Consider the following 26,927-nt stretch of genomic DNA (forward strand, 5'->3'; position numbering starts at 1 on the left):
ATATACGCGGGGCAACCGAACAGTTTGAATATGGTGCCAAGGGCTTTAATGACTGTGGCCGCTGTCATGTCGGGGCAGGGGATGGCGAAGGGGAAACGGGAGTACTCATCCACCACGTTCAGGAAGCATGCGTTGCGGTCGGTGGAGGGGAGGGGCCCTTTGTAATCCAAACTGAGGCGTTCAAATGGGCGGGAAGCCTTGATCAGGTGCGCTCTATCCGGCCTGAAAAAGTGCGGTTTGCACTCTGCGCAGATGTGGCAGTTCCTGGTGACTGTACGGACCTCCTCCACAGAGTAGGGGAGGTTGCGGGACTTTACGAAATGGTAGAATCGAGTGACCCCTGGGTGGCAGAGGTCCTCGTGGAGGGCTTGGAGGCGGTCTATTTGTGCGTTGGCACATGTGCCGCGGGATAGGGCATCGGACGGCTCGTTCAGCTTTCCGGGACGATACAAGATCTCATAATTGTAGGTGGAGAGTTCGATCCTCCACCTTAAGATCTTGTCATTCTTAATTTTGCCCCGCTGTGCATTATCGAACATAAAGGCTACCGACCGTTGGTCGATGAGGAGAGTGAATCTCCTGCCAGCCAGGTAATGCCTCCAATGTCGCACAGCTTCCACTATGGCTTGGGCTTCCTTTTCCACTGAGGAGTGGCGGATTTCTAAGGCGTGGAGGGTGCGGGAGAAAAAGTCCACGGGTCTGCCCGCTTGGTTAAGGGTGGCCGCCAGAGCTACATCGGATGCATCGCTCTCGACCTGGAAGGGGAGGGACTCGTCGATGGCGCGCATCGTGGCCTTAGCGATATCCGCTTTGATGCGGCTGAAGGCCTGACGAGCCTCTGTCGACAGGGGGAAGGTAGTGGACTGTATTAGCGGGCGGGCCTTGTCTGCGTACTGGGGGACCCACTTGGCGTAATATGAAAAGAAGCCCAGGCAACGTTTCAGGGCTTTAGAGCAATGGGGGAGGGGAAATTCCATAAGGGGGCGCATGCGTTCGGGGTCGGGGCCTATTACTCCATTGCGCACTACGCATCAAAGGATGGCCAAACGGTTTGTGCTAAAAACGCATTTATCCTCGTTATATGTGAGGTTCAGGGCGTTAGCGGTCTGGAGGAACTTTTGGAGGTTGGCGTCGTGGTCCTGCTGATCATGGCCGCAGATGGTTACGTTGTTGAGATACGGGAACGTGGCCTGCAACCCGTGCTGGTCAACCATTCGGTTCATCTCCCGTTGGAAGACCGAGACCCCGTTCGTGACGCCAAATGGGACCCTGAGGAAGTGGTATAGCCGCCCGTCTGCCTCAAAGGCGGTGTACTTGCGGTCACCAGGGCGGATGGGGAGCTGGTGGTAGGCGGACTTGAGGTGCACGGTGGAAAAGACCGTATACTGGGCAATCCGATTGACCATGACGGATATGCGGGGGAGAGGGTACGCATCTAGCTGCGTGTACCTGTTGATGGTCTGACTATAGTCTACGACCATCCTTTGCTTCTCCCCGGTCTTTACGACTACCACCTGGGCTGTCCAGGGACGATTGCTGGCCTGGATTATGCCTTCCTTCAGCAACCGCTGGACTTCAGACCGAATAAATATCCGGTCCTGGGCGCTGTACCGTCTGCTCCTAGTGGCGACGGGTTTGCAATCCGGGGTGAGGTTTGCAAACAAGGACGGCGGTTCAACCTTGAGAGTTGCGAGGCCGCAGGTAGTGAGTGGGGGTATTGGGCCGCCGAATTGGAATGTTAGGCTCTGAAGGTTACATTGGAAGTCTAATCCCAGTAATGTGGGCGCGCAGAGTTGGGGCAGGACGTAGAGCCTGTAGTTCTTAAACTCCCTCCCTTGCACCGTTAGGTTTGCGATGCAGAACCCTTTGATCTCTACGGAATGGGATCCTGCAGCTAGGGAAATCTTTTGCGTGCTTGGATGGATGGTCAGAAAACAGCGTCTTACCGTGTCTGGGTGAATAAAACTTTCAGTGCTCCCGGAGTCGATCAGGCGTGGCGTCTCGTATCCGTTGACCAGCACCGTTGTTGTCGTTGTCTGGAACGTCCGGGGCCACGATTGATCCAGTGTCACCGAAGCCAGTCATAGTAGTAGTGTCGCGGCGTCTTCTTCGGACCCCGTGGAGCCGTCGATGCTGGGGTCCTTTGTTGTCAACCAAGATGGTGGCGTCCATGAATCGCACGCGGCCGGGGGTGGACAAAATGGCCGCCCCCATGGGTCGCACGTGGTCGGGGTGGACAAAATGGCTGCCCCCATGAATCGCACGTGGCTGGGGGTCACAAGATGGCGGCGCCCATCCTCCCCTCGTGGTGCCAGGGACCCAAAATGGCAGCGCCCGCGGGTCGCACATGGGGCGCTGGGGGGGTTGGGGGGGTTTGGGATGTGCTGTCCTCGTTCTTCTCCGGGGATTGCGGCGACCCCCCGGGACCGGCACACTGCCGCGTAATGGCCCTTTTTGCCGCAGCTTTTACAAGTAGCTGCGCGGGCCGGGCAGCGCTGCCGGGGGTGTTTCACTTGTCCGCAAAAATAGCAGCGAGCCCCCCCGGGATGGTCTGGCGCTTTAACCGTGCAAGCTTGCGGGGGGGGGGGGGGGTGCCGGGGAGTTGGTCGCGACAGGGGTCCATGGAGCCCAAGGGGCTGCCGCGCGGTCGGGGCCGTAGGCGCGGGCGTTTTGGGAGACCACATCAAGGGAGGCTGCAAGGGCCCATGCCTCTGAGAGTCCTAGCTACTCTCTTTCTAAAAGTCTTTGACGAATTTGGGGAGAGTTCATACCTGCCACAAATGCATCACGAATTAGCAGGTCCGTGTGTTCGATCGCGTTCACCGGCGGGCAGCTGCAGCCTCGTCCCAAAATTAGCAGCACGCCGTAGAATTCCTCGAGCGATTCTCCGGGACTTTGCCGTCTCGTCGCGAGTTGGTGGCGCGCGTAGACCTGGTTTACGGGCCGAACGTAGATGCCCTTCAGCAATGCGAGCGCCGTCGGGAAATCCTCTGAGTCTTCTATTAGAGAGTAAATCTCCGGGCTTACCCTCGAATGCAGGACCTGCATTTTCTGCTCTTCCGTGATCCGGAAGGGGGCCGTTCGGAGGTAGCCTTCGAAGCATGCTTGCCAGTGTTTGAATACGGCCGCCGAGTTCGCTGCGTGGGGGCTGATCCGCAGGCACTCCGGGGCGATCCGGAGCTCCATAGTCATTTAAGCTCGCTTAATAAATTGCAGCGCACAATGACTTACGCGAGACGAGAAGCGATGAAGTCGATCTAGGCTTTATTAAGCGAGACTTGTCCCCAGCAGCTCAGCAACAGAATGAGGCTGCGGGGAGAAGCTCGGGCTCTTATACTCCGCCTTCAGGGCGGAGCCAGAAGTCGACAGATCCAACCAGAACCCGGGACCTGTCAGCCAATAGCCTCTCGGCTTCACAGGTACCACATGACCACAAATGCATACCACCACATGCCCCAATTACCTTCTCACAATACTGCCAATCAAACACAGGCAGAGAAAGTGCCACTGAGGAAACCAATAAACCACTTCACACCTGTTACTCCTGTCCAAATAAAGACAGGCATTGAAAATCCACTTGAAAGAAAGATTCTCCGACCCCACGCCGGTCGGCGGGGGCGGGAATCGCACCGCGCCGGTCGGCAGGCCGACCTCCGCCGATTCTCTGACCCGCAATGGGCCGAAGTCCCGCTGCTGGAATGCCTGTTCCGCCAGCGTGGATTAAACCACCTTTTGAACGGCGGGACAAGGCAGCGCGGGCAGGCTCCGGAGTCCTGGGGGGGGCGGTCTGGCCCCGGGGGGTGCCCCCACGGTGGCCTGGCCCGCGATCGGGGCCCACCGATCCGCGGGCGGGCCTGTGCTGTGGGGGCATTCTTTTTCTTCCGCCTTCGCCATGGTCTTCACTATGGCAGAGGTGGAAGAGACCCCCTCCGCTGCGCATGCGCGGGGTTGCCGTCAGCAGCCGCTGACGCTCCCGCGCATGCGTCGCCCGGCGAAGACCTTTCGGCCCCGGCTGGCGTGGCGCCAAAGGCCTTGCCCGCCAGCCGGCGGAGCGCAAACCACTCCGGCGCGGGCCTAGCCCCTCAAGGTGAGGGCTTGGCCCCTAAAGGTGCGGAGACGTCCGCACCTTTGGGGCGGCCCAACGCCGGAATGGTTTCTGCCACTCCATTACGCCGGAACCCCCCGCCCCGCCGGGTAGGGGAGAATCCCACCCCACATTATTTCAGTGTAATAAAGCTGCCAACCAAACAAAGAGCTAGATATCTCCTTTGTAGCTCTGTAAATAGGCTCCTGCCAGCCTGAGTCGATTAGTCATCCCTGGTGTTCACCCAAGCCTGGGCCTTTGTTGCAGCAAACAGAGGCAGGCCTTCTAATCTGCTGGCCTCATGATCCGCCTGCTTTGTTGCCATCTCCGACCTGCTGGCAGAGATGCTGGGCTTGTCTCCAGCCCATGTCCACGTCCTCAACTTAAAAATAGGACAGGCGGGCTCCTCCAGGACGGTGACCCAGGATGGAGACAAGATTGCAGGTCTGTGAAAAGTGCTGACTCCTGATACCCATTTTGTTGACAAGAATCCGGCCCCCTCTGTCACCTGTTGCTCAGCCAATTTCCAAACCTGGTCAATAATTTTCCATCGATTCCATGAGCTTCAATACAGCTAGTGACCTCTGGTGGCTTCATCAGATGTTTTCTGGGAATCGAATTCTGATGTTCGCAAGTTAGTATCTATGTCACTAACATCCATAGGCTTTCGCTGCCCACTGCTTTAGTTGCCTCTTCGAAAGGAAGAAACAGTGAATAAGTTGCTGCCACTGGGACCCTGCCAACTGTCTCTTAACAACTGATGGGGTGTGAAATGTGACATGTACAAAATGCAGAGACAGACCAGCATGAAGCATGTGAACAGGAAATGTTCTTTGGAAAGACAGAACTCAAGCCAAAAAAAATCACAAAATACATTCACAGACCTGGATTCTTAGAATGCATTATTTTAGAGTACCCAATTCTTTATTTTCAATTCAGGGGGAATTTAGCGTGTCCAATTCACCTACCCTGTAAATTTTTTGGGGTTCTGGGGGTGAGACACACGCAGACATGGGGAGAATGTACAAACTCCACACGGATAGTGACCTGGAGTGGGATTGAACCTGGGTCCTCAGCGCTGTGAGGCAGCAGTGCTAAACACTGCCACCTTGCTGTCCCCTTTAGAGTGCATTAATAAGTGGAAACTATTGTCAGTAAATCTTGTTCACAACAGGAAACAAACGATTTAAATAGCAATTGTGATTTTCCTCACTATATTCCAAACAGACAGCCTATGTTCAGAAAGGGCACATCATTCAGTGCAGAAAGGGCAGATCATTCAGTGCACTTAAGGTGAAATTAGATAAGAAAGGACATGTTGATAAAGTAAGATGAAGTGGGTTTTCAGGCGGAGGAGGGCTTGTACAATTTCCTGGATGGTCCGCCCAATGCCCTCCTGTCTGCCCCAACTTTTACGCAATTTTATAGGGGGACAGGCAAGGCCTAGGCTAGCCAACCTGCCCTATACCCAACTGAGGCCCCTATGTGGCCTACTGACGAACACTGAAAGCTTGTTCCACCCACCTGGAGGAGTTCGGGGGTGAGGTGGGGCGGGGGATGGTAGGGGGGGGGGGGGCTGAAGAGACCTGAAAGTCACTCTGTTCAGATCTTGGACTAGAAGGAGAGTTGAGTGGTCTCCTTTCCACAGTGAGCAACCCACCCCCCAATCCAAAGTCCGCCCCTCCACGGGTGCTCCCTCCTCACCTTGCCTCCACATAAGACCTTCACCCCACTCTCCCCATCTCTCCAGGCCTCACTTCTCCCATCCCACTATCACATCATCCTTATTTACCTGGTTTTGGACACCAGGATTTTGAACCTGGGTCAACTTTGTGCTCCAGGTCCGAGTCGCTGCTGCCAGCAGGGCTGCTAGGACTACAGAGCTGCCGGCCAATCAGATTGGCCAGCAACTTTCTGAGGCGAGACATCCTCCCGAGTGACTTTCTGCAATGATAATAATGTTTATTCTCTGGATTTTCAAAGGCTGTCCACAGAGGAAGTCGTGCAATGGACTGAATCATTCAGTGTACTTCTGGCTAATAAGTGTAAGTACAATAAATATTTTAATATATCAACTGGAACAAGTACAAAGGCAATGGTGATGATCAAAGCATCATTCTAGACCTGCAGTGCGAAAGCAAAGCAAATTAACTCAAACAAGAAGATTTTGCACCAAAAACACTTAGTAGTTTAATTGTGCACTTTTGCTAGAAATGATATTAAAAGTGTTTTTACTTTTACTTCTTTGATCTTTCATTCAATGAGTCCCACTTAACTGTTCTGAGTGAATGTTAATTCCCAGTGGAGAGGGAGGGTTAAATCTCAAACCCGACTACAACCGCCCAAATTTGTATCAGCTTCCTGTTTAACCTGGGTGGGGGCCGGTGTTGGGTGAGTAACCTGTTCTCAAGAGACAGGTCAGGAATTTCAATATGTGAACAAGGTTTAGATTTTAGCCATCATGGCTGCAGGCTGCACATTTCCCAAGGCTCGGGAACCCAGCCAAGCTAAGATTAGGACCCATTCTCTGCAATCACTGATGTTTATCAATGCCCGCAACCCCTCATCCCTTACCACACCAAGCAATTTCATATCATACCTCCAAACACAAATGGTTTCCAGGCTAAAACCACCACCCTCCCCATCTCATTCCCACCCCATCTCATTCCCACCCCATCTCATTCCCACCCCATCTCATTCCCACCCCATCTCATTCCCATCCCCATCACATTCCCACCTCCATCTCATTCCCACCCCAACTCATTCCCACCCCATCTCATTCCCTCCTCCAACTCATTCCCACCCCATCTCATTCCCTCCTCCACCTGATGCCCAACTCCATCTCATTCCCACCCCATCTCATTCCCACCCCATCTCATTCACTCCCCATCTCATTCCCATCCCCATCACATTCCCACCTCCATCTCATTCCCACCCCATCTCATTCCCACCCCATCTCATTCCCACCCCATCTCATTCCCACCCTCCATCTCATTCCCATCCCCATCTCATGCCCACCTCCATCTCATTCCCACCTCCATCTCATTCCCACCCTCCATCTCATTCCCATCCCCATCTCATGCCCACCTCCATCTCATTCCCACCTCCATCTCATTCCCACCTCCATCTCATTCCCACCTCCATCTCATTACCATCCCCCATCACATTCTCACCCACATCTCAGTCGCCCATCTCATTCCCACCTCCATCTCATTCCAACCTCCATCTCATTCCCACCTCCATCTCATTCCCACCCTCCATCTCATTCCCACCCCATCTCATTCCCACCTCCATGTCATTCCCACCTCCATCTCATTCCCACCCTCCATCTCATTCCCACCCTATCTCATTCCCACCTCCATCTCATTCCCACCTCCATCACATTCCCACCCTCCATCTCATTCCCACCCTATCACATTCCCACCTCCATCTCATTCCCACCTCCATCTCATTCCCACCCTCCATCTCATTCCCACCTCCATCTCATTCCCACCTCCATCTCATTCCCACCTCCATCTCATTCCCACCTCCATCTCATTCCTACCCCATCTCATTCCCATCCCCATCTCATTCCCACCTCCATCTCATTCTCACCCTCCATCTCGTTCCCACTCTTCATCTCATTCAAACTCCCATCACATTCCCACCTACCACCATATCATTCCCACCTCCATCTCATTCCCATCCCCATCTCATTCCCACCTCCATCTCATTCCCACCTCCATCTCATTACCATCCCCCATCACATTCTCACCCACATCTCAGTCGCCCATCTCATTCCCACCTCCATCTCATTCCAACCTCCATCTCATTCCCACCTCCATCTCATTCCCACCCTCCATCTCATTCCCACCCCATCTCATTCCCACCTCCATGTCATTCCCACCTCCATCTCATTCCCACCCTCCATCTCATTCCCACCCTATCTCATTCCCACCTCCATCTCATTCCCACCTCCATCACATTCCCACCCTCCATCTCATTCCCACCCTATCACATTCCCACCTCCATCTCATTCCCACCTCCATCTCATTCCCACCCTCCATCTCATTCCCACCTCCATCTCATTCCCACCTCCATCTCATTCCCACCTCCATCTCATTCCCACCTCCATCTCATTCCTACCCCATCTCATTCCCATCCCCATCTCATTCCCACCTCCATCTCATTCTCACCCTCCATCTCGTTCCCACTCTTCATCTCATTCAAACTCCCATCACATTCCCACCTACCACCATATCATTCCCACCTCCATCTCATTCCCACCCCATCTCATTCCCATCCCCATCTCATTCCCACCTCCATCTCATTCCCACCTCCATCTCATTCCCACCTCCATCTCATTTCCATCCCCATCACATTCTCACCCACATCTCAGTCGCCCATCTCATTCCCACCTCCATCTCATTCCAACCTCCATCTCATTCCCACCTCCATCTCATTCCCACCCTCCATCTCATTCCCACCCCATCTCATTCCCACCTCCATGTCATTCCCACCTCCATCTCATTCCCACCCTCCATCTCATTCCCACCCTATCTCATTCCCACCTCCATCTCATTCCCACCTCCATCACATTCCCACCCTCCATCTCATTCCCACCCTATCACATTCCCACCTCCATCTCATTCCCACCTCCATCTCATTCCCACTCTCCATCTCATTCCCACCTCCATCTCATTCCCACCTCCATCTCATTCCCACCTCCATCTCATTCCTACCCCATCTCATTCCCATCCCCATCTCATTCCCACCCCCATCTCATTCTCACCCTCCATCTCGTTCCCACTCTTCATCTCATTCAAACTCCCATCACATTCCCACCTACCACCATATCATTCCCACCTCCATCTCATTCCCATCCCCATCTCATTCCCACCTCCATCTCATTCTCACCCTCCATCTCGTTCCCACTCTTCATCTCATTCAAACTCCCATCACATTCCCACCTACCACCATATCATTCCCACCTCCATCTCATTCCCACCCCATCTCATTCCCATCCCCATCTCATTCCCACCTCCATCTCATTCTCACCCTCCATCTCGTTCCCCCCTATCTCATTCCTACCCTCCATTTCATTCCCACCCTATCTCATTCTCACCCTCATCTCAGTCCTCCATCTCATGCCCACTTCCATTGCATTCCCACCCTCATCTCATTCCCACCTCTATCTCATGCCCACCTCCATTTCATTCCCACCCTCATCTCATTCGTATCCCCATGACGTTCTCACCTCCATCTCATTCCTACCCCATCACATTCCCAGCCCCATTTCATTTCCTCCCATCCCATTCCCACCTCCATCTCATTCGCACTCTCATCTCATTCCCACCTCCATCTCATTCCCATCCACCATCTCATTCCCACCTCCATCTCATTCCCATCCTCCATTTCATTCCCATCCTCCATCTCATTCTCACCTCCATCTCATTCTCACCCTCCATCTCATTCCCACTCTTCATCTCATTCAAACTCCCATCACATTCCCACCTACCACCATATCATTCCCACCTCCATCTCATTCCCATCCTCCATCTCATTCCCACCTCCATCTCATTCCCATCCTCCATCTCATTCCCACTCTTCATCTCATTCAAATTCCCATCACATTCCCACCCACCACCATATCATTCCCACCTCCATCTCATTCCCACCATCGTCTCATTCCCACTCTCGTCTTATTCCCACCCTCCGTCTCATTCCAACCACAACTCATTCCCACCCTCATCTCATTCCCATCCCCATCTCATTCCCATTCTCCTTCAATCTCATTTCCACCCTCCACAATGCCCAAGTATTCCCCAAGATGACCATGCACTCTTTCCCCGCACTATCCATTCTATCTCTCCCCCGTTATTTCCCCATCGACCATCTCTCCGCCAGGAATCTCCAAACTGATCACCAATCACCACACCTGCTCTTCCCATCATATCCGTTGTTCACACTCTCTGCCGCCGGGGAACCCGCGGTGGGCGGTGGGGGATCGCCGTCGTCAGGATTGGAAGATCCGACTGGGAGGAACAGCTGGAAAATTCCACCCACAGTCACTATTGGAAGGTAAGAGATGCAGTTGACAAATTGTACACAGCAAGCTCCCACAAACAAGACGGCATTAACAACCAGGCCCTCTCTGCATTGTGGCCAATTTTTTGAGTTCTACATTTGAGTTTCCAGCTCCTCGTGCAAGTCATGGGGAGAATCATTCTGATAGGTGTGCTAAAGCATGGGGTTCATGACCATAGTAAGTAAGAGCATAATGCCAATCAGTGTGCAAAGTGGGTTTGATACCAGTGCGACCATTTTGGAGTTCAACACTCTAACTAATACGCACACATTCAGCAATAAGAAGGAATCCCTTCTCCTCCGACTGTCTCTCCCTAATAGTGAGCACTATTTATCATCAACTACTTCCAGGTTAGTTGCTGGTTGACCTCTTCTCACTGTAGCTACGGTTTGTAAATCAGAAGAGATTGTGGAATGGGGGAGGAGTGAGATTGGAGAAGATGAGAATACTACCATCCTCAACAATTTCAGCCCCTCTTCTGGCCACAGACCCAACAATGCATGCTCCAATGATGGTAGGGACTGTCATCTCCATGGGTGAATGGACCCTAAGCCTGGCCAGATAAGAGCTCCCACTTCCGGTTGTGTGTCACCTTCTCCAGAAAGGGAGAGGGCAGTGTGTCAGTGAGTGCATTGCAATCTGTTTGATACAGTCATAGAGCTTAACAGCACAGAAAGAGGTCCTTCTGCCCATTTTGTCTGTGCCGGCCATCAAGCACCGATCTATTCTAATCCCATTTTCCAGTACTTGGTCCGTAGCCTTGTAGCCTGTATGTTACATCGCTTCAAATGCTCATCTAAATGTTTCTTAAATGTTGTGAAGTCTCCTGCTTCCACCACCCTTTCAGGCAGTGAGTTCCAGAATCTCACCACCCTCTGGGTAAAAATGTCTTTCCTTAAATCCCCTCTAAATCTCCTGCCCCATACCTTATATCTATGCCCCCTGGTTATTGACCCCTCTACTAAGGGGGAAAGGTTCTTCCTATCTATCCTGTGTCTAACATCATTTTGTACACCTCAATCAGATCCCCCGTCGGCCTTCTCTGCTCTAAGGAGAACAACCCCAGCTCAACCAACCTCACTCACAGCTGATATTGCTGATTATAATAGCGTTATAGTAGTGTTACTGGTCAATGGCAGACCATTAAGGATGGAAGTAGACACGGGAGCAGCTGCCGTATTAGGGGAGCTCGCCTACAAATATCTTCGAGATGAGGCTCAGCCTCTGAGGCTGCAGAACATGGCAACTAGATTGGCTGCCTATACAGGGGAGGCCATTAAGATAGTAGGGATGGCCCGCTACTAGTGAGGACCTTCAACGAGGCAAGAGAGGAGGGAACCCTGCCCCAGACAATGTCGGAGGCGACAATCTCCCTGATCCTAAAGCGAGACAAGGATCCACTGCAATGTGGATCGTACAGGCCGATTTCGCTCCTCAATGTGGATGCTAAGCTATTGGCGAAGGTATTGGCCACTAGGATTGAGGACTGTGTCCTGGGGGTGATTCACGAGGACCAAACGGGATTCGTAAAGGGCAGGCAGTTAAATACCAATGTGCGGCGGCTCTTAAACGTGATAACGATGACATCGGAGGAGGGAGAGGCGGAGATAGTGGCAGCTATGGACGCGGAAAAAGCCTTTGACCGAGTAGAGTGGGAGTACCTCTGGGAGGTATTGCGCAGGTTTGGGTTCGGGGGAGGGTTTATTAGATGGGGTAAGCTCCTTTACAGCGCCCCGGTGGCGAGCGTAGTGACAAACCAGCGGAGGTCAGAGTACTTTCGGCTGTACCGAGGGACGAGACAGGGGTGCCCCCTGTCCCCCCTGTTGTTTGCATTGGCGATCGAACCCTTGGCCATATCACTTAGGGAGTCTCAGAAATGGAGGGGGATAGTCCGCGGGGGAGAGGAGCATCGGGTATCGCTATATGCTGATGACCTGCTGCTATACGTGGCGGACCCAATGGAGGGGATGGTGGAGGTCATGCAGACTCTAAAGGAGTTTGGAGAGTTTTCGGGCTACAAGCTTAATGTAGAGAAGAGTGAGCTTTTTGTATTACAGGCAGGGGACCAAAAAAGAGGGATAGGGGACCTGCCGCTGAGGAGGGCGGAGAGGAGTTTCCGGTATCTGGGGATCCAGATAGCCAGACGTTGGGGGGCCCTACATAAATTGAATTTGACGAGGGTGGTGGAGCAAATGGAGGAGGATTTTAAAAGATGGGACATGCTCCCACTCTCGTTGGCAGGTAGGGTGCAGTCGGTCAAAATGGTGGTCCTTCCGAGGTTTTTGTTTGTGTTTCAGTGCCTCCCCATCGTGATCACCAAGGGCTTTTTCAAGAGAGTAGGTAGGAGTATTATGGGGTATGTGTGGGCAAATAAGACCCCAAGGGTTAGGAGAGGGTTCTTGGAACGTAGCAGGGACCGAGGAGGGTTGGCTTTGCCAAGCCTAGAGAGCTACTACTGGGCAGCAAATGTGGCGATGATCGTAAGTGGGTTATGGAGGGAGAGGGGGCGGCATGGAAGAGGATGGAGATGGCGTCCTGCAAAGGAACGAGCCTGGGGGCATTGGTAACGGCACCGCTGCCGCTCTCGCCAACAAAATACACCACAAGCCCGGTGGTGGCGGCAACATTAAAGATCTGGGGCCAGTGGAGAAGACACAGGGGTGCAATGGGAGCATCGGTGTGGTCCCTGATCAGGGGTAACCACCGGTTTGTCCCGGGGAAGATTGACGGGGGGTTCCAAGGCTGGCATCGGGCGGGGTTAAGAAGAATGGGGGACCTGTTCATTGACGGGACATTTGCGAGTCTAGGGGCACTGGAGGAGAAATTTGAGTTACCCCCGGGAAATACATTTAGATATATGCAGGTGAGGGCTTTTGTGAGGCGACAGGTGAGGGAATTTCCGTTGCTCCCGGCACAAGAAGTTCAAGATAGGGTGATCTCGGGGGTATGGGTCGGGGAGGGCAAGGTATCGGAAATATACCAAGAGATGAAAGAAGAGGGGGAAGCGCTAGTAGATGAACTGAAAGGTAAATGGGAGGAGGAGCTGGGGGAGGAGATTGAGGAAGGGCTATGGGCTGATGCCCTGGGTAGGGTTAATACCTCTTCCTCGTGTGCTAGGCTCAGTCTGATACAATTTAAGGTGGTTCACAGAGCGCATTTGACGAGGGCGAGGCTGAGTAGGTTCTTTGGGGTAGAGGATAGATGTGAAAGATGTTCAGGGAGCCCGGCGAACCATGTCCATATGTTTTGGTCTTGCCCGGCATTGGAGGTGTTCTGGAGAGGAGTGGCGGGAGTAATATCTCAGGTGGTGAAAGTCCGGGTCAAGCCAAGCTGGGGGCTAGCAATATTTGGAGTAGTGGATGAGCCGGGAGTGCAGGAGGCGAAAGAGGCCGGAATTCTGGCCTTCGCGTCCCTAGTAGCCCGGCGAAGGGTCTTGCTATTGTGGAAGGAGGCGAAGCCCCCTAGCCTGGAGGCCTGGATTAATGACATGGCGGGGTTCATAAAATTGGAGAGAATTAAGTTTGCTTTGAGAGGGTCTGCACAAGGGTTTTACAGGCGGTGGCAACCGTTCCTAGATTATCTCGCGGAGCGTTAGAAGAAGGTCGATCAGCAGCAGCAGCAACCCTGCGGGGGGGGTGGGGGGGGACGAGAGACTGTCTGAGGGGATGGACGAGCGGGAGATAGCATGGAGGGTGGGGGGAAACGGTACGCGCGGCCAAGAGCCAGTGTATAAAGCTATGTAAATATACCATCTTGCCTTGTATATATCTTGCTCAGGGAGAATTTGTGTTATTTTGTTACGGGAGGGGGGGGGGGGGGGTGGTTATTGTTTGTAAGGGGAAAAAATTGTGTTGTTAAAAAACCTTAATAAAAATATTTTTTTAAAATAAAGATAGTAGGGATGGAACCACTCACACATGTTGTGGTCCTGCCTCAAACTAGTTGGGTTCTGGGTCTCGTTTTGGCGATTTTTTGGTGTGTCAAACTCCCCAGAGCTTGTTGAGGGGAGGAGGGCCGACATCTTGGTCTTTGCCTCCTTGGTGGCCCGGAGGCGAATCCTGCTTGAATGGAGGTCAGCGGTTCCAGAGAAGGCCTCGGCATTGTTGGGAGACCTGGCAGAGTTCCTGCGATTGGAAAAGATTAAGTATATCTTGAGGGGGCTGGAAGAGAGGTTCTTTAAGGACCTGTTCGTGGCTAGCGGTTAGGGGGGGGGGGGGGGGGGTGAGTGAGGATAGCTGGGCTGAGAGGGGATAGGGGATTTAGGGTCGTTACTGCTACTTTCGTTAAATTAAAACTGACAAACTGTTTGTATTATATAGTTATGCCTTTGTATGTGAGAATTTGAAATGTTTGGAGTAAAATATATTTTTCAAACAGATAGTTGAGAAGACCAAAACGCCTGTGAGCTATGGTCAGCAATCTGTCTAACTTCCATTAATCGCAGTATCTGGCCAAGGACCAAGTCTAATAGGCCATGACTGGCTTCAAGAAATTAAACTCAACTGGTTAGACGTTTTCAGAATTAAGCATGATGTAACCTGGAAGTATCAGGACTTTTTTCACGATGAACTGGGAAAAATCAACGGGTTAAAGGCAAAAATTCACTTAACCCAGAAGCCACCCCAAAATGTTTCAGGGTTAGACCTGTGCAATTGCAGTTCTGGAGAATAGTGTCCGACGCTGAAATCACAGCAGGCGCCGATTTGATGCCATATCGCAATTCGCTGTCACCTCGACAGCGTCCTCAATGCATTCCGGAACGCAGGTGCAGTAAACATGGTTGTATGTCATTAGCGGGCAATATCCAATATTCTTCGGAGCCTCTGCCATGCTCCAGCTCCGATGGGCCGAGTTCCCGACGGCGCGGTTCAATTGTGCTTTTCAGAATCGTGATACCGGCGTGGTGGCTGATGAGGGAGAGAAAGAAGTAGGACACAGAGAGACACGACTGTGGGCTGCCGGGCCGGACACTGACCCGGCTGACTGGAGTGGGAGAGCCCCTGCCAGGGCTGAGGGGTGGGGGGGGGGGGGGGGGGGGGGGGGAGGGGGGGGGGGGAGAATGACAGGGGAACGGGCGGTGTCCCCAGGGTGACCCCCATGGATCTGGGCCGGTGTCCAGTCATGGACCACCATTGCCGCCCTGCAAGGCAGCCACCTTCCTGCGCACCCAACTGACAACCCACCTTGGTCCCTGGTTCTGCAGAATGACACCGGCCATATGGGTGCCCACACCCCTCCCCACATGCCACCCTTCACCATACACCCCTCCCCTACACGGCCGCCACCCACCGGTGGGAAATCACCCCGCCCACTCATACGTGGGTGCTGGGTGAGGGCCACGGAACGTACCGCTGGCAAGGGCAGCACCATCTGATGGTACCCCTTTGTGGTAGTATGCATTAGGGGTCATGTGGGACTGTGAAGCCGTGATGTCATTGGCTGACAGATCCCGGGTCCTGGTTGGCTGTTGACCTCTAGCTCCGCCCTGAAGGCGGAGTATAAGAACCAGGAGTTCTCCCCCACAGGCCAGTCTGTTGCTGAACTGCGGGGAACAAGTCACGCTTAATAAAGCCTCATCGACTTCACCTCTATTCGTCTCTCGTGAGTCTTTGTGCGCTACAATTTATTAAGCGTGCTTAAAGGACTATGAAGCTCAGGATCATCCCGGGATACCTGAGGATCAGCCCCCACGCAGTAAACTCAGCAGCAGTTTTTAAACACTGGCAGACTTGTTTCGAAGCATACCTCCGAACGGCCCCAGGCCGGGTCACAGAAGACCAGAAACTACAGGTCCTGCACTCGAGGGTAAGCCCGGAAATTTTCCCTCTCATAGAAGACGCAGAGGATTTCCAGACGGCGTTCGCAGCACTAAAAAGCATCTATGTTCGCCCAGTGAACCAGATCTACGCACGCTACCAACTCGCAACGAGACGGCAAAGTCCCGGAGAATCGCTAGACGAATTCTACGCCGCGCTGCTAATTTTGGGACGGGCCTGCAGCTGCCCGCCGGTAAACGCGATTGAACACACGGACATGTTAATTCGCGATGCGTTTGTGGCAGGTATGAACTCTCCCCAAATCCGCCAAAGACTTTTAGAAAAAGAGTCGCTAGGACTCTCAGAGGCACGGGCCCTTGCAGCCTCACTAGATGTGGCCGCGCGAAACGCCCGCGCGGACGGCCCCGACCGCGCGGCAGCCCCTTGGGCTCCGTGGACCCCCATCGCGACAAACCCCCCCCCCCACCCCACAGGCTTGCGCGGTTCAGATGCCAAGTCGTCCCGGGGGAGCCCGCTGCTATTTCTGCGGCCAGGCGAAACACCCCCGGCAGCGCTGCCCGGCCCGCGCAGCGATTTGCAAGAGCTGCGGGAAAAAGGGCCATTTCGCGGCTGTGTGCCGGTCCCGGGAGGTCGCCGCTGTCCCTGGAGAAGAAGGAGTCCTGCGCGTTTCTAACGCTCCCCAACCACCCCCCCCTCGCGTTTCTAACGCTCCCCAACCCCCCCCCCCCCAGCGCCCCATGTACAACCCACAGGCGCAGCCCTTTTGGGTCCCGGCCACCGCTATCCCCGGAGAACAAGGAGTCCTGCACGTTTCTAACGCTCCCCAACCCCCCCAGCGCCCATGTGCGACCCGCAGGCGCCGCCATTTTGGGTCCCGGCCACCACGAGGAGAGGAGGGGCGCCGCCAGCTTGGGACCCCCCAGCCCTCTGCGACGCATGGGGGTGGCCATTTTGTCCACCCCGCCGCCATCTTGTGACCCCCCAGCCATGTGCGATGCATGGGGCGGCCATTTTGTTCACCCCCGCCGCCATCTTGGACGGCAACAATGGACCCCAGCATCGACGGCTCCACGGGGTTCGAAAAAGACGCTGAAGCACTACGACCACGTCTGGCCTCAATGACGCTGGACCAAGCACGGCCCCGGACGCTCCAGACGACGACAACAACGGTGCTGATCAATGGGCACGAGACACCATGCCTGGTCGACTCCGGGAGCACAGAAAGCTTCATCCACCCCGACACGGTAAGACGCTGTTTTTTGACCATCCGTCCCAGTGCGCAAAAGATTTCCCTAGCTGCAGGATCCCACTCCGTACAGATCAAAGGCTTCTGCATAGTGACCCGAATGGTGCAAGGGAGGGAGTTTAAAAACTACAGGCTCTACGTCCTTCCCCAACTCTGCGCCCCCACATTACTGGGATTAGACTTCCAGTGCAATCTGCAGAGCCTAACTTTCAAATTCGGCGGCCCAATACCCCCACTCACTATCTGTGGCCTCGCAACCCTCAAGGTTGAGCCCCCATCCTTGTTTGCAAACCTCACCCCGGATTGCAAACCCGTCGCCACTAGGAGCAGACGGTACAGCGCCCAAGACCGGACATTCATTCGGTCCGAAGTCCAGCGGCTACTGAAGGAAGGCATAATCCAGGCCAGCAATAGTCCCTGGAGAGCACAGGTGGTAGTAGTAAAGACAGGGGAGAAGCAAAGGATGGTCATAGACTATAGCCAGACCATCAACAGGTACACACAGCTAGATGCGTACCCTCTCCCCCGCATATCCGACATGGTCAGTCGGATTGCCCAATATAAGGTCTTCTCCACCGTGGACCTCAAGTCCGCCTACCATCAGCTCCCCATCCGCCCAAGTGACCGCAGGTACACAGCCTTCGAGGCAGACGGGCGATTATACCACTTCCTAAGGGTCCCATTTGGCGTCACAAACGGGGTCTCGGTCTTCCAACGAAGATCTTCCATCTGCGGCCACGATCAACAGGACCACGACGCCAACCTCCAAAAATTCCTCCAGACCGCTAAAGCCTTGAACCTCACATACAACGAGGACAAGTGCGTTTTTAGCACAAACCGGCTAGCCATCTTGGGATATGTAGTGCGCAATGGGATAATAGGCCCCGACCCCGAACGTATGCGCCCCCTCATGGAATTTCCCCTCCCTCACTGCTCAAAAGCCCTAAAACGCTGCCTGGGGTTCTTTTCATATTACGCCCAGTGGGTCCCCCAGTACGCAGACAAGGCCCGCCCCCTAATACAGACCACGACCTTCCCTCTGTCGACAGAGGCTTGCCAGGACTTCAGCCGCATCAAAGCGGATATCGCAAAGGCCACGATGCGCGCCATCGACGAGTCCCTCCCCTTCCAGGTCGAGAGCGACGCCTCCGATGTAGCTCTAGCGGCCACCCTTAACCAAGCGGGCAGATCCGTGGCCTTTTTCTCCCGAACCCTCCACGCCTCAGAAATCCGCCACTCCTCAGTGGAAAAGGAAGCCCAAGCCATAGTGGAAGCTGTGCGTCATTGGAGGCATTACCTGGCCGGCAGGAGATTCACTCTCCTCACTGACCAATGGTCAGTAGCTCTCATGTTCGATAATGCACAGCGGGGCAAAATTAAAAATGACAAGACCTTAAGGTGGAGGATCGAACTCTCCACCTTCAACTATGAGATCTTGTACCGTCCCGGAAAGCTGAACGAGCCGTCCGATGCCCTATCCCGCGGCACATGTGCCAACGCACAAATTAACCGTCTCCAAACCCTCCACGAGGACCTCTGCCACCCGGGGGTCACTCGGTTCTACCATTTTATAAAGTCCCGCAACCTCCCCTACTCCGTGGAGGAGGTCCGTAAAGTCACAAGGAACTGCCACATCTGCGCAGAGTGCAAACCGCATTTTTTCAGGCCGGATAGTGCGCACCTGATCAAGGCCTCCCGTCCCTTTGAACGCCTCAGTCTGGATTTCAAAGGGCCCCTCCCCTCCACCGACCGCAACACGTACTTCCTGAACGTGGTGGACGAGTACTCCCGTTTCCCCTTCGCCATCCCCTGCCCTGACATGACAGCGGCCACAGTCATTAAAGCCCTTAACACCATATTCACACTGTTCGGTTGCCCCGTATACGTCCATAGCGACAGGGGGTCCTCCTTCATGAGTGACGAGCTGCGCCAGTTCCTGCTCAGCAAGGGTATAGCCTCGAGCAGGACGACCAGCTACAACCCCCGGGGGAACGGGCAAGTAGAGAGGGAGAACGGCACGGTCTGGAAGACCATCCTACTGGCCCTACGGTCCAGGGATCTCCCAGTTTCACGGTGGCAGGAGGTCCTCCCGGACGCTCTCCACTCCATCCGGTCGCTACTGTGTACCACTACTAACCAAACGCCTCATGAGCGCCTCCTTGTCTTCCCCAGGAAGTCCTCCTCTGGAACGTCGCTGCCGACCTGGCTGGCGGCCCCAGGACCCATCTTGCTCCGGAAACATGTGCGGGCGCACAAGTCGGACCTGTTGGTCGAGAGGGTTCACCTCCTCCACGCGAACCCGCAGTACGCCTACGTGGAGTACCCCGACGGCCGACAGGACACGGTCTCGTTGAGAGATCTGGCGCCCGCCGGCAACACGCACACCCCCCCGACACCAATCATCCCCTCCCTGCCACCGGCGCACCCCGCGACAGCCCCCTTCCCGGGAGGATCGGTCCTCCTCCCAGGTCCGACCAGAAGTGAAGCTGAAGCAGAAACCGTAAACCTCCCGGAGGCGACAACACTGGAACAAGCACCACCACCACCGGGGCTGAGGCGATCGACAAGGACGACCAGACCGCCCGACCGACTTGTGGCATCGGTGTAACACTAGAATGTTGTGGACTTTAACGAGAATTTTTTCCCTTTTTCCCTCTTACGAATACTGTAAATAGTTCAAAACAAAAAAAAAACCATGTACATACTGTGATGACATGCAAAAGTTTTTCCTCCCAGGACCAGCCTTGTAAACCTCTACCACCATGCGAAGCACCACCCCGCCGGGTTCATTTTTAACAAGGGGTGAATGTGGTAGTATGCATTAGGGGTCATGTGGGACTGTGAAGCCGTGATGTCATTGGCTGACAGATCCCGGGTCCTGGTTGGCTGTTGACCTCTAGCTCCGCCCTGAAGGCGGAGTATAAGAACAAGGTGTTCTCCCCCGCAGGCCAGTCTGTTGCTGAACTGCGGGGAACAAGTCACGCTTAATAAAGCCTCATCGACTTCATCTCTATTCGTCTCTCGTGAGTCTTTGTGCGCTACACCCTGGACAACAGCGTCAGGCATCAGAGGCCTCCACGGTACCAGGCAACGGCGAGGCCAGTGGTGTGGAGGTGTGGGGGGGTGGTGGTGATATGAGGGGACAGAGTCCGCAGTGCTAACCGAGGTGACCATGTAACCCGGTGCACCTGGTTGGGCACAGGGGTACGCACCATGCTAACATAGAATCATAGAATCCCGACAGAACAGAAGATCATAGAATATAGAGTGCAGAAGGAGGCCATTCGGCCCATCGAGTCTGCACCAGCTCTTGGAAAGTGCACCCTACCCAAGGTCCACACCTCCACCCTATCCCCACAACCCAGTAACCCCATCCAACACTAAAGGCAATTTTGGATGCCAAGGGCAATTTAGCATGGCCAATCCACCTAATCTGCACATCTTTGGACTGTGGGAGGAAGCCGGAGCACCCGGAGGAAACCCATGCACACACGGGGAGAATGTGCAGACTCCGCACAGACAGCGACCCAAGCCGGGTATCGAATCTGGGACCCTGGAGCTGTGAAGCAATTGTGCTAACCACAATGCTACCGTGCTGCCCTAAAGGAGACCACCCGGCCGCATCGGCTCCCAGGAAGAACACCTCGGCCTTTCGCACCCTGCAGACAATGGTATTGGAATTCAACCAGCAATGAATCATAGAATTTACAGTGCAGAAGGAAGCCATTTGGCCCATCGAGTCTGCACCAGCTCCTGGAAAGAGCGCCCCCCTTAAGCCCACACCTCCACCCTATCCCCGTAAACCAGTAACCCCACCTAACCTAAGGGCAATTTAGCATGGCCAATCCACCTAAACTGCACATCTTTGGCCATAATGGTGGCCTTCCTGCTAGTCGCTGCTGCCCTGGGGAATGCCCTGTGGCTGTACAAGTTGGCACTGCTCGAGGAGGAGGACGCTGCAGCAGCAGAGGGTGCAGCAGCGGAGCCTGCCCCAAGGAACAGGAGGCAGCCACCCAGGATGGAGCGCCGACCACCCAACACGCCAAGGAGGAGGTGCCAAGGAGGTGCTGCATGGGGCCTCGTGTGTACCGGCAGAGCCTGTGATTCGAGGACCTACCGGACAGGCCATGCCGTCGAAGACACAGGCTGAGCAGGAGTACAGTGCAACACATCTGCCAGATAATGGCACACCTGGCACCACGGGGATATGGGGGAGGACACCCGCAGATCCTGCAAGACACAAGACACATGATTAGACCGCGGGCCGGCGGGGTGAGGGTGAAGATGAAGTGAGAGCGAGGGCGAGGGTGAGGGTGGTGTGGAGGTGGTGATGGGGTGGTGGGGGTTGACACACATGGCATGGGAAACTGCAACTCAGCAGGATCTTACTTCTTTGCCCGCAGCTGCCCTCCAACCCAGTGACCACCCTTTCCTCCGGGCCGCCGTGCCCAGGGCCCTCTGCTCTGCCCTGGTTAAGGGCTGGAGGTCTGACAGTCCCCCTCCAGTTTTCCCCCGCTCCCGCTGTTAGACAGTCCGACGCATGCAGCCCAGGGGGTGGGTAGATGGGTGGGGGGGAAGGGTTACTAGTGCGAGACGGGGGTTGGTGCCAGGGGCACAGTGTTGCCTACTCACCCTGGCTGCCCAAGGCGGTCGTGCAGTTTTTTCCTGCACTGCTGGCCGGTCCGGACAGTTTTATTGGTGGTGCTCACCACCTCTTCTACCTGCACCCAGGCATGGCAGATGGTAGCAGATAGCAGCCTTCTTCCCAGGCCGGGTGCAGGGTCAACCGCCTCTCCTCCACTGCATCCAGGAGGGTCTCCAGCTTGGCGTCAGTGAATCTTGGGACTGCTCGCCTTGCTGCCATCTTGTTGGCTGGGATGGTGTGTGTGTGGCGTGAAGTATCGCCGATCCACCTCCAGTATGGAGTCAATCAGCTGCTGCTTGGCTGCCCGTTGTTTCCTGTCGCTAAAGGCCTTATAAACTATGATTTCGCCCCTGATCACCACCTTCAGTGCTTCCCAGAAAATGGCGGGTGAGACCTCCACGATCTGGTTGCAGGCTACATAACTGTTGATGGCTTGGGATATCTTTATATAGAATTCCTTATCGGCGATGTGGGGGCATTGGCCCTACCCTTCTCCAACCTCACGTCTATGTAACGTGGCGCATGGTCGGTGATTACAATCGCGGAGTATTCCAAAGAAAATGGAAGCACCCTTTTCCTTACAACAAAGAAATCTGTGCATCAGGAGGCCTTTGCACATGGGAGAACCTCCACCGGTCTACCCCCTTCTGCTCCATAATGGCATTCAATTCTCGTGCCATACCTGACAAGGTTCCGCCCCGGGATTGGATCTCTCCATTGTTCCTTCCTGTACGCCGTTAAAGCTCCCCTGGCCCATGATAAGTCGGTGGGTGTCTAGGGTGGGATGTCGGCCATCGTTTTCTTGACAAATTCCGCATTGTCTCAGTTCTGGGCTAAGATATTTACCAAGACTATCGGGACCCCTTCTCAGGTTCCGCTGGTACATAATATATCGCCACTCTGAGTCCGCCATTGTGAATGAAACTGTCCTGTTGATTAGAATGGCCAACCCCACGGCCTGGTGTCGAATATGAATAAAACATTTGTCCCACCCAGCCCTTCCTTGCCTGCAGTCGGTCTGTCTCTCTTGAATGTGTCCAAGCCTCCCCTCCTGTGGGGTCAACCACATTCACCAGCACACCTGACCCTGTTTGTCCGGGCCTGCCCTTGCTCACGGGCCATTCAAGATATGTGTCAACTACTTCCTCATTTTTACCATCTCTACATGTTGTCTGCTGCAACCAGCACTCTACCCTCCCTGTCTCTCCTCCCCTCCCCCTACGCCCTCTGTTCCCCCCTTGTATCTCCCCTATCTTGTGCTTTCCCTTCCTAGTCTCCCATTTATCTTGGCTTTACCCCCTTCTCTGCCTCCGCTGACCCACCCCCCTTTTTGCCCTTTGTTTCCCCTGAAGTTCTGGTTTTCCTTTCCCCTCTGCTGGTGCTCCGACCCTCCCGGGAGGCACGCGAGGCCTCCTCCTTCACTGTACTCCCATACACCAACCTACTCACTAGTGTAGCAGCTCCCCTAACAGTTGGTTTCCCCTATTTAACACCCGAATACCTCTACCCCCCTTCCCCCCCTTCCCCCCTCTCTCTGCGCCTCTACCAGTGGTCACCGCTGCCCTTCTCGAATTCATACAGCCCACATTCTGGTCATTGCCCTCTATAGTTGGTTGCCCAGTCCATTTTTCTGGACAAATCTGTTGGCCTTCTCTGGGGCATGAAAGTAGTGTTCTTTACCCTGGTACGTGACCCATAGCTTGGCAGGGTAGAGCATGCCAAACCGCACCCTACTTTTGTACAGCGCGGATTTGCCACCATTGAGTTCTGCCCACCGCTTGGCCAGGTCGATGTGGTGATATGCGTCACTGTAAAAACACAAGGGGTTAATGTAAATACACTACAACTAAGTAACCACTAGAGGGAGCACCAGAGATGTCATGACACACAGACATACAGCCAATGGGTCATTACAACAGGACACAACCAATGGGTAATCAGGACACCCAGAGGTGGCATTACCATAAGGGGGCATTACACAACCGATATAAAAGGACAGGGCACACATGCTCTGTCTCTTTCCACAGACCCACAACTAGACAGTACATCAGGGTTGATCAGAAGCATCACACCCAGCACGTGGCTTCGAGCAGACTGGTTTAGTTAGACTGAGTTACTACAGTTAGATTAGCAGGAGAGTCGAACTCATAGAGAACTGTGCTAATGAAAGTCTGGAGTATCTTTTGGTCAAAGCTGCATCGAGTTGCAGCCTGTGTTATCCCAGAGTACATAACACAACAGTCGGCACCAATATCCTGGTACAGGTGGATGGAATTCCCTTCCCATTTGCACCCTCCCGCGCTCTTCACCCACCTCAGGATCCGCTCTCTGCCCTGGTACCTGTGGAGCTTCACGATTATCACCCACAGTGGTTCCCCAGCCCTAGGCCGCAGCCGAAGAGACCTGTGGGCGTGGTCTACCTCTGAGGGCTTGTGAAGCCCTCCTCACTGACCAGCTTCCCGAGCACCACTGCTACGTATTCTGTGAGGTTTATCCCCTCCGTTCCCTCCGGAAGGCCCACGATTCTCAGGTTTTGTCGCTTCGATCAGTTCTCCTGTTCATCATCTTTATCTTTCAACCCTTTCTAGGTCTTGACCAGGCTCACTACCTCAGCCTCGAGTTCCGCGATCTGGCCCCCTTGGTCTGTGGCGGCTTTTTCGAGGTCCTGTGTCGTTGTTACCTGGGCCTCTGGCCTCCACTCCATAGTATCCATCGCCTCCCTCATGGGGGCAGTCGCAACTTCCATTGCCGCCTTGACGGTTGCCAGAAGGTCATTTCTCATCTCCTCCTTACATCTCTGGAGCTCGGAGGTGAATGAGCCCGTCAATTTGTCCATCAGCACCTGGGTCTGTGCTGGGAACTCTGCGGGGTTGACCCTCACCGGTTCTGTGACTCCACATGCGGTTCCCTGCTCCGAGGCAGAGGATTCCCTCCCCTCATCTTTACTGACTTTTCGGCTGGGTGACTGATTCTTTCCCATCCTGCTTGGCAGTGTGCTCGATGGGGGGTTATTCTGGGGGATTATAGGTACCTTTGGTGCCCGGTTGTTGGGTTGAAAGGTTGTAGCCGAAGTTCATAGAAGAGATCCACCTTTCATGTGACCACTCAGCTCATGGCTGCCACCAGATATCTTGTTGTGCCTTTTTAAGGAGGACAAGGCCATTCTGCCGATTACATCAGCCAGGGCACAGCGCTGGACATTGATCTTGTCAGCTTATGAATATACATTTGAACACTGACCAGGTACACAGATAACCAAAGCTGATGGCCTTCCTCATTTTCCACTGTCAGAGCGTGTGGCTGGATCGCCGATTAAGAACCAGGCTAACACTCGTATTCCCAAATTTAGTGGGGGGGATAGAGGCAAAACAGTGCAATCAAAAGAGTAACAATGATTCGACTAAAGAAGCAAGGTCTTTCGAAGTAGGTGACCCAGTTTATGTGAGGAATTTAGAGAGTGGCCAAGCTGGGTTCAAGGAATCTTTGTGGCCAAGACAGGACCGTTGTTCTTTAAGTGAGCGGACAGGATTTTGAAGAAACATGTGGACCATCTGCATGGGCAAGAGGTGTCCCATGAGCCAGTGTTACAGCCTGATGTGTTGTTGACTGCCTTGAACAAGAGATTTACAATACAGTTCTAGATAATGGATTGATTTTCACCCAAAGACAACTCCAGAAGCCACATAGTTGTGAAAAATACATGCAAGTTGTCATGATATGCAAACATGCAACCAATGAACACTCAGAATAGGACACAACCAATGGGCAGTCAGGACACTCAGAGGTAGCATCACCACAAGGGGGCATGACATAAACACTATAAAAGGGATGAGGCACTCACACCCTCCCTCTTTCCACAGACAGACATCTAGAGAGTTAGACAGGGTTGACGAGCAGCATCACACCCCAGCTATTGGCTCAGAGCAAGCTGGTACAGTCAGACTGAGCTACTACAGTTAGATTAGCAGAGAGTTGAACTCATTTGAGAACTGTGTTCATAGTTCAATAAACACGTTGAACTCATTTCAGAGTCTGGAGCATCCTTTAGTTAAGACTGCATCAAGTAGCAGCCTGTGTTATCCGAAGCAGCATAACACAACATGATACCAGGAGTGACTGTTCAATTTATTTAGTTCAACTCAGCAATATCCGTGACAACCAGCTACTGAATACAGGCACAATGGACAAGATTCAGGCTCCTCATCAGCTCAGGACCACCGGCAATCTTAATGCCAATTGAGGACATTCAAGCCGAAATTTCAACTATACATGGAAGCATCCGACCTTAATGGCGCGACCGATGCTCGGAAGATAGTTCTTCTACTCACCACTGCGGGTGACCATGCAATAGAGATCTTCAACTCCTTTCACTTTTCCGAAGGGCAGGACAAAATGAAGTACCAAACCATCCTGGACAAATACGACAGCCACTGCGAGGTGGACACCAACTAAATCTTCGAGCGCTACATCTTCAAGCAGAGGATGCAAGGTAAAGACGAATCCTTCAACTCCTATCTAACTAACCTTAGACTGCTAGTGCAATCCTGCAACTTCGGTGATATCACTGACTCCATGATCAGAGACCAAATCGATTTTGGAGTCCACTCTGATCCTCTGCGAGAGCAATTGTTGAAAATCAAGCACATGACCCTGCCAGGCGCAATTGAAATGTGTACTGTGCATGAGCACTCTAAAAATCGCTATTCACAGTACAAAACGGCGAAAGTGTAAAACAAGCCTCCCACGAGGTGGAGAGTGTTCAGGCCATCTCCCAGATGCAGCGCCTCCACATTGACGAAAGCGGCCATTTTGCGTGCTCTTCCCGGGGCCCAATGCATGTGCAATGCAATCGGGAACATGAAGCGGCCGAAAACCGCACTGCACAGGTGCAGACGTCAGAGAACTGCACAGCGCATGTGCAAGGACGCACTGAGCGTCATGACGCCGAAATCATGACGTGTGCAAACTGCAGCACTGCCCATTTTTTAAAAAACTACCCTGCAAGAGGCAAACGCTGTTTAAACTGTGGGAAACCAAACCACTATGCAGCCCTGTGCAGATCTGCACCACCAGTCAGGAGCCAGCGCTCCCAATTCCGACAGCGGCGC

General features: G+C 53.8%; 1 protein-coding gene across 1 annotated transcript in view; it reads left to right on the top strand.

The window, feature by feature from the left end:
• Positions 1-26,927, top strand: part of LOC140426566 (regulator of G-protein signaling 8-like) — a 117,800-nt gene that overhangs the window by 79,368 nt on the left and 11,505 nt on the right. The window contains exon 4 of the mRNA XM_072511495.1: positions 6,068-6,129. Coding sequence (XP_072367596.1) covers positions 6,068-6,129 — 62 coding nt within the window. The remainder of the gene's footprint in view (positions 1-6,067; positions 6,130-26,927) is intronic.

Source organism: Scyliorhinus torazame, chromosome 7, assembly GCF_047496885.1.
Source record: "Scyliorhinus torazame isolate Kashiwa2021f chromosome 7, sScyTor2.1, whole genome shotgun sequence".
Lineage (NCBI taxonomy): Eukaryota > Metazoa > Chordata > Chondrichthyes > Carcharhiniformes > Scyliorhinidae > Scyliorhinus > Scyliorhinus torazame.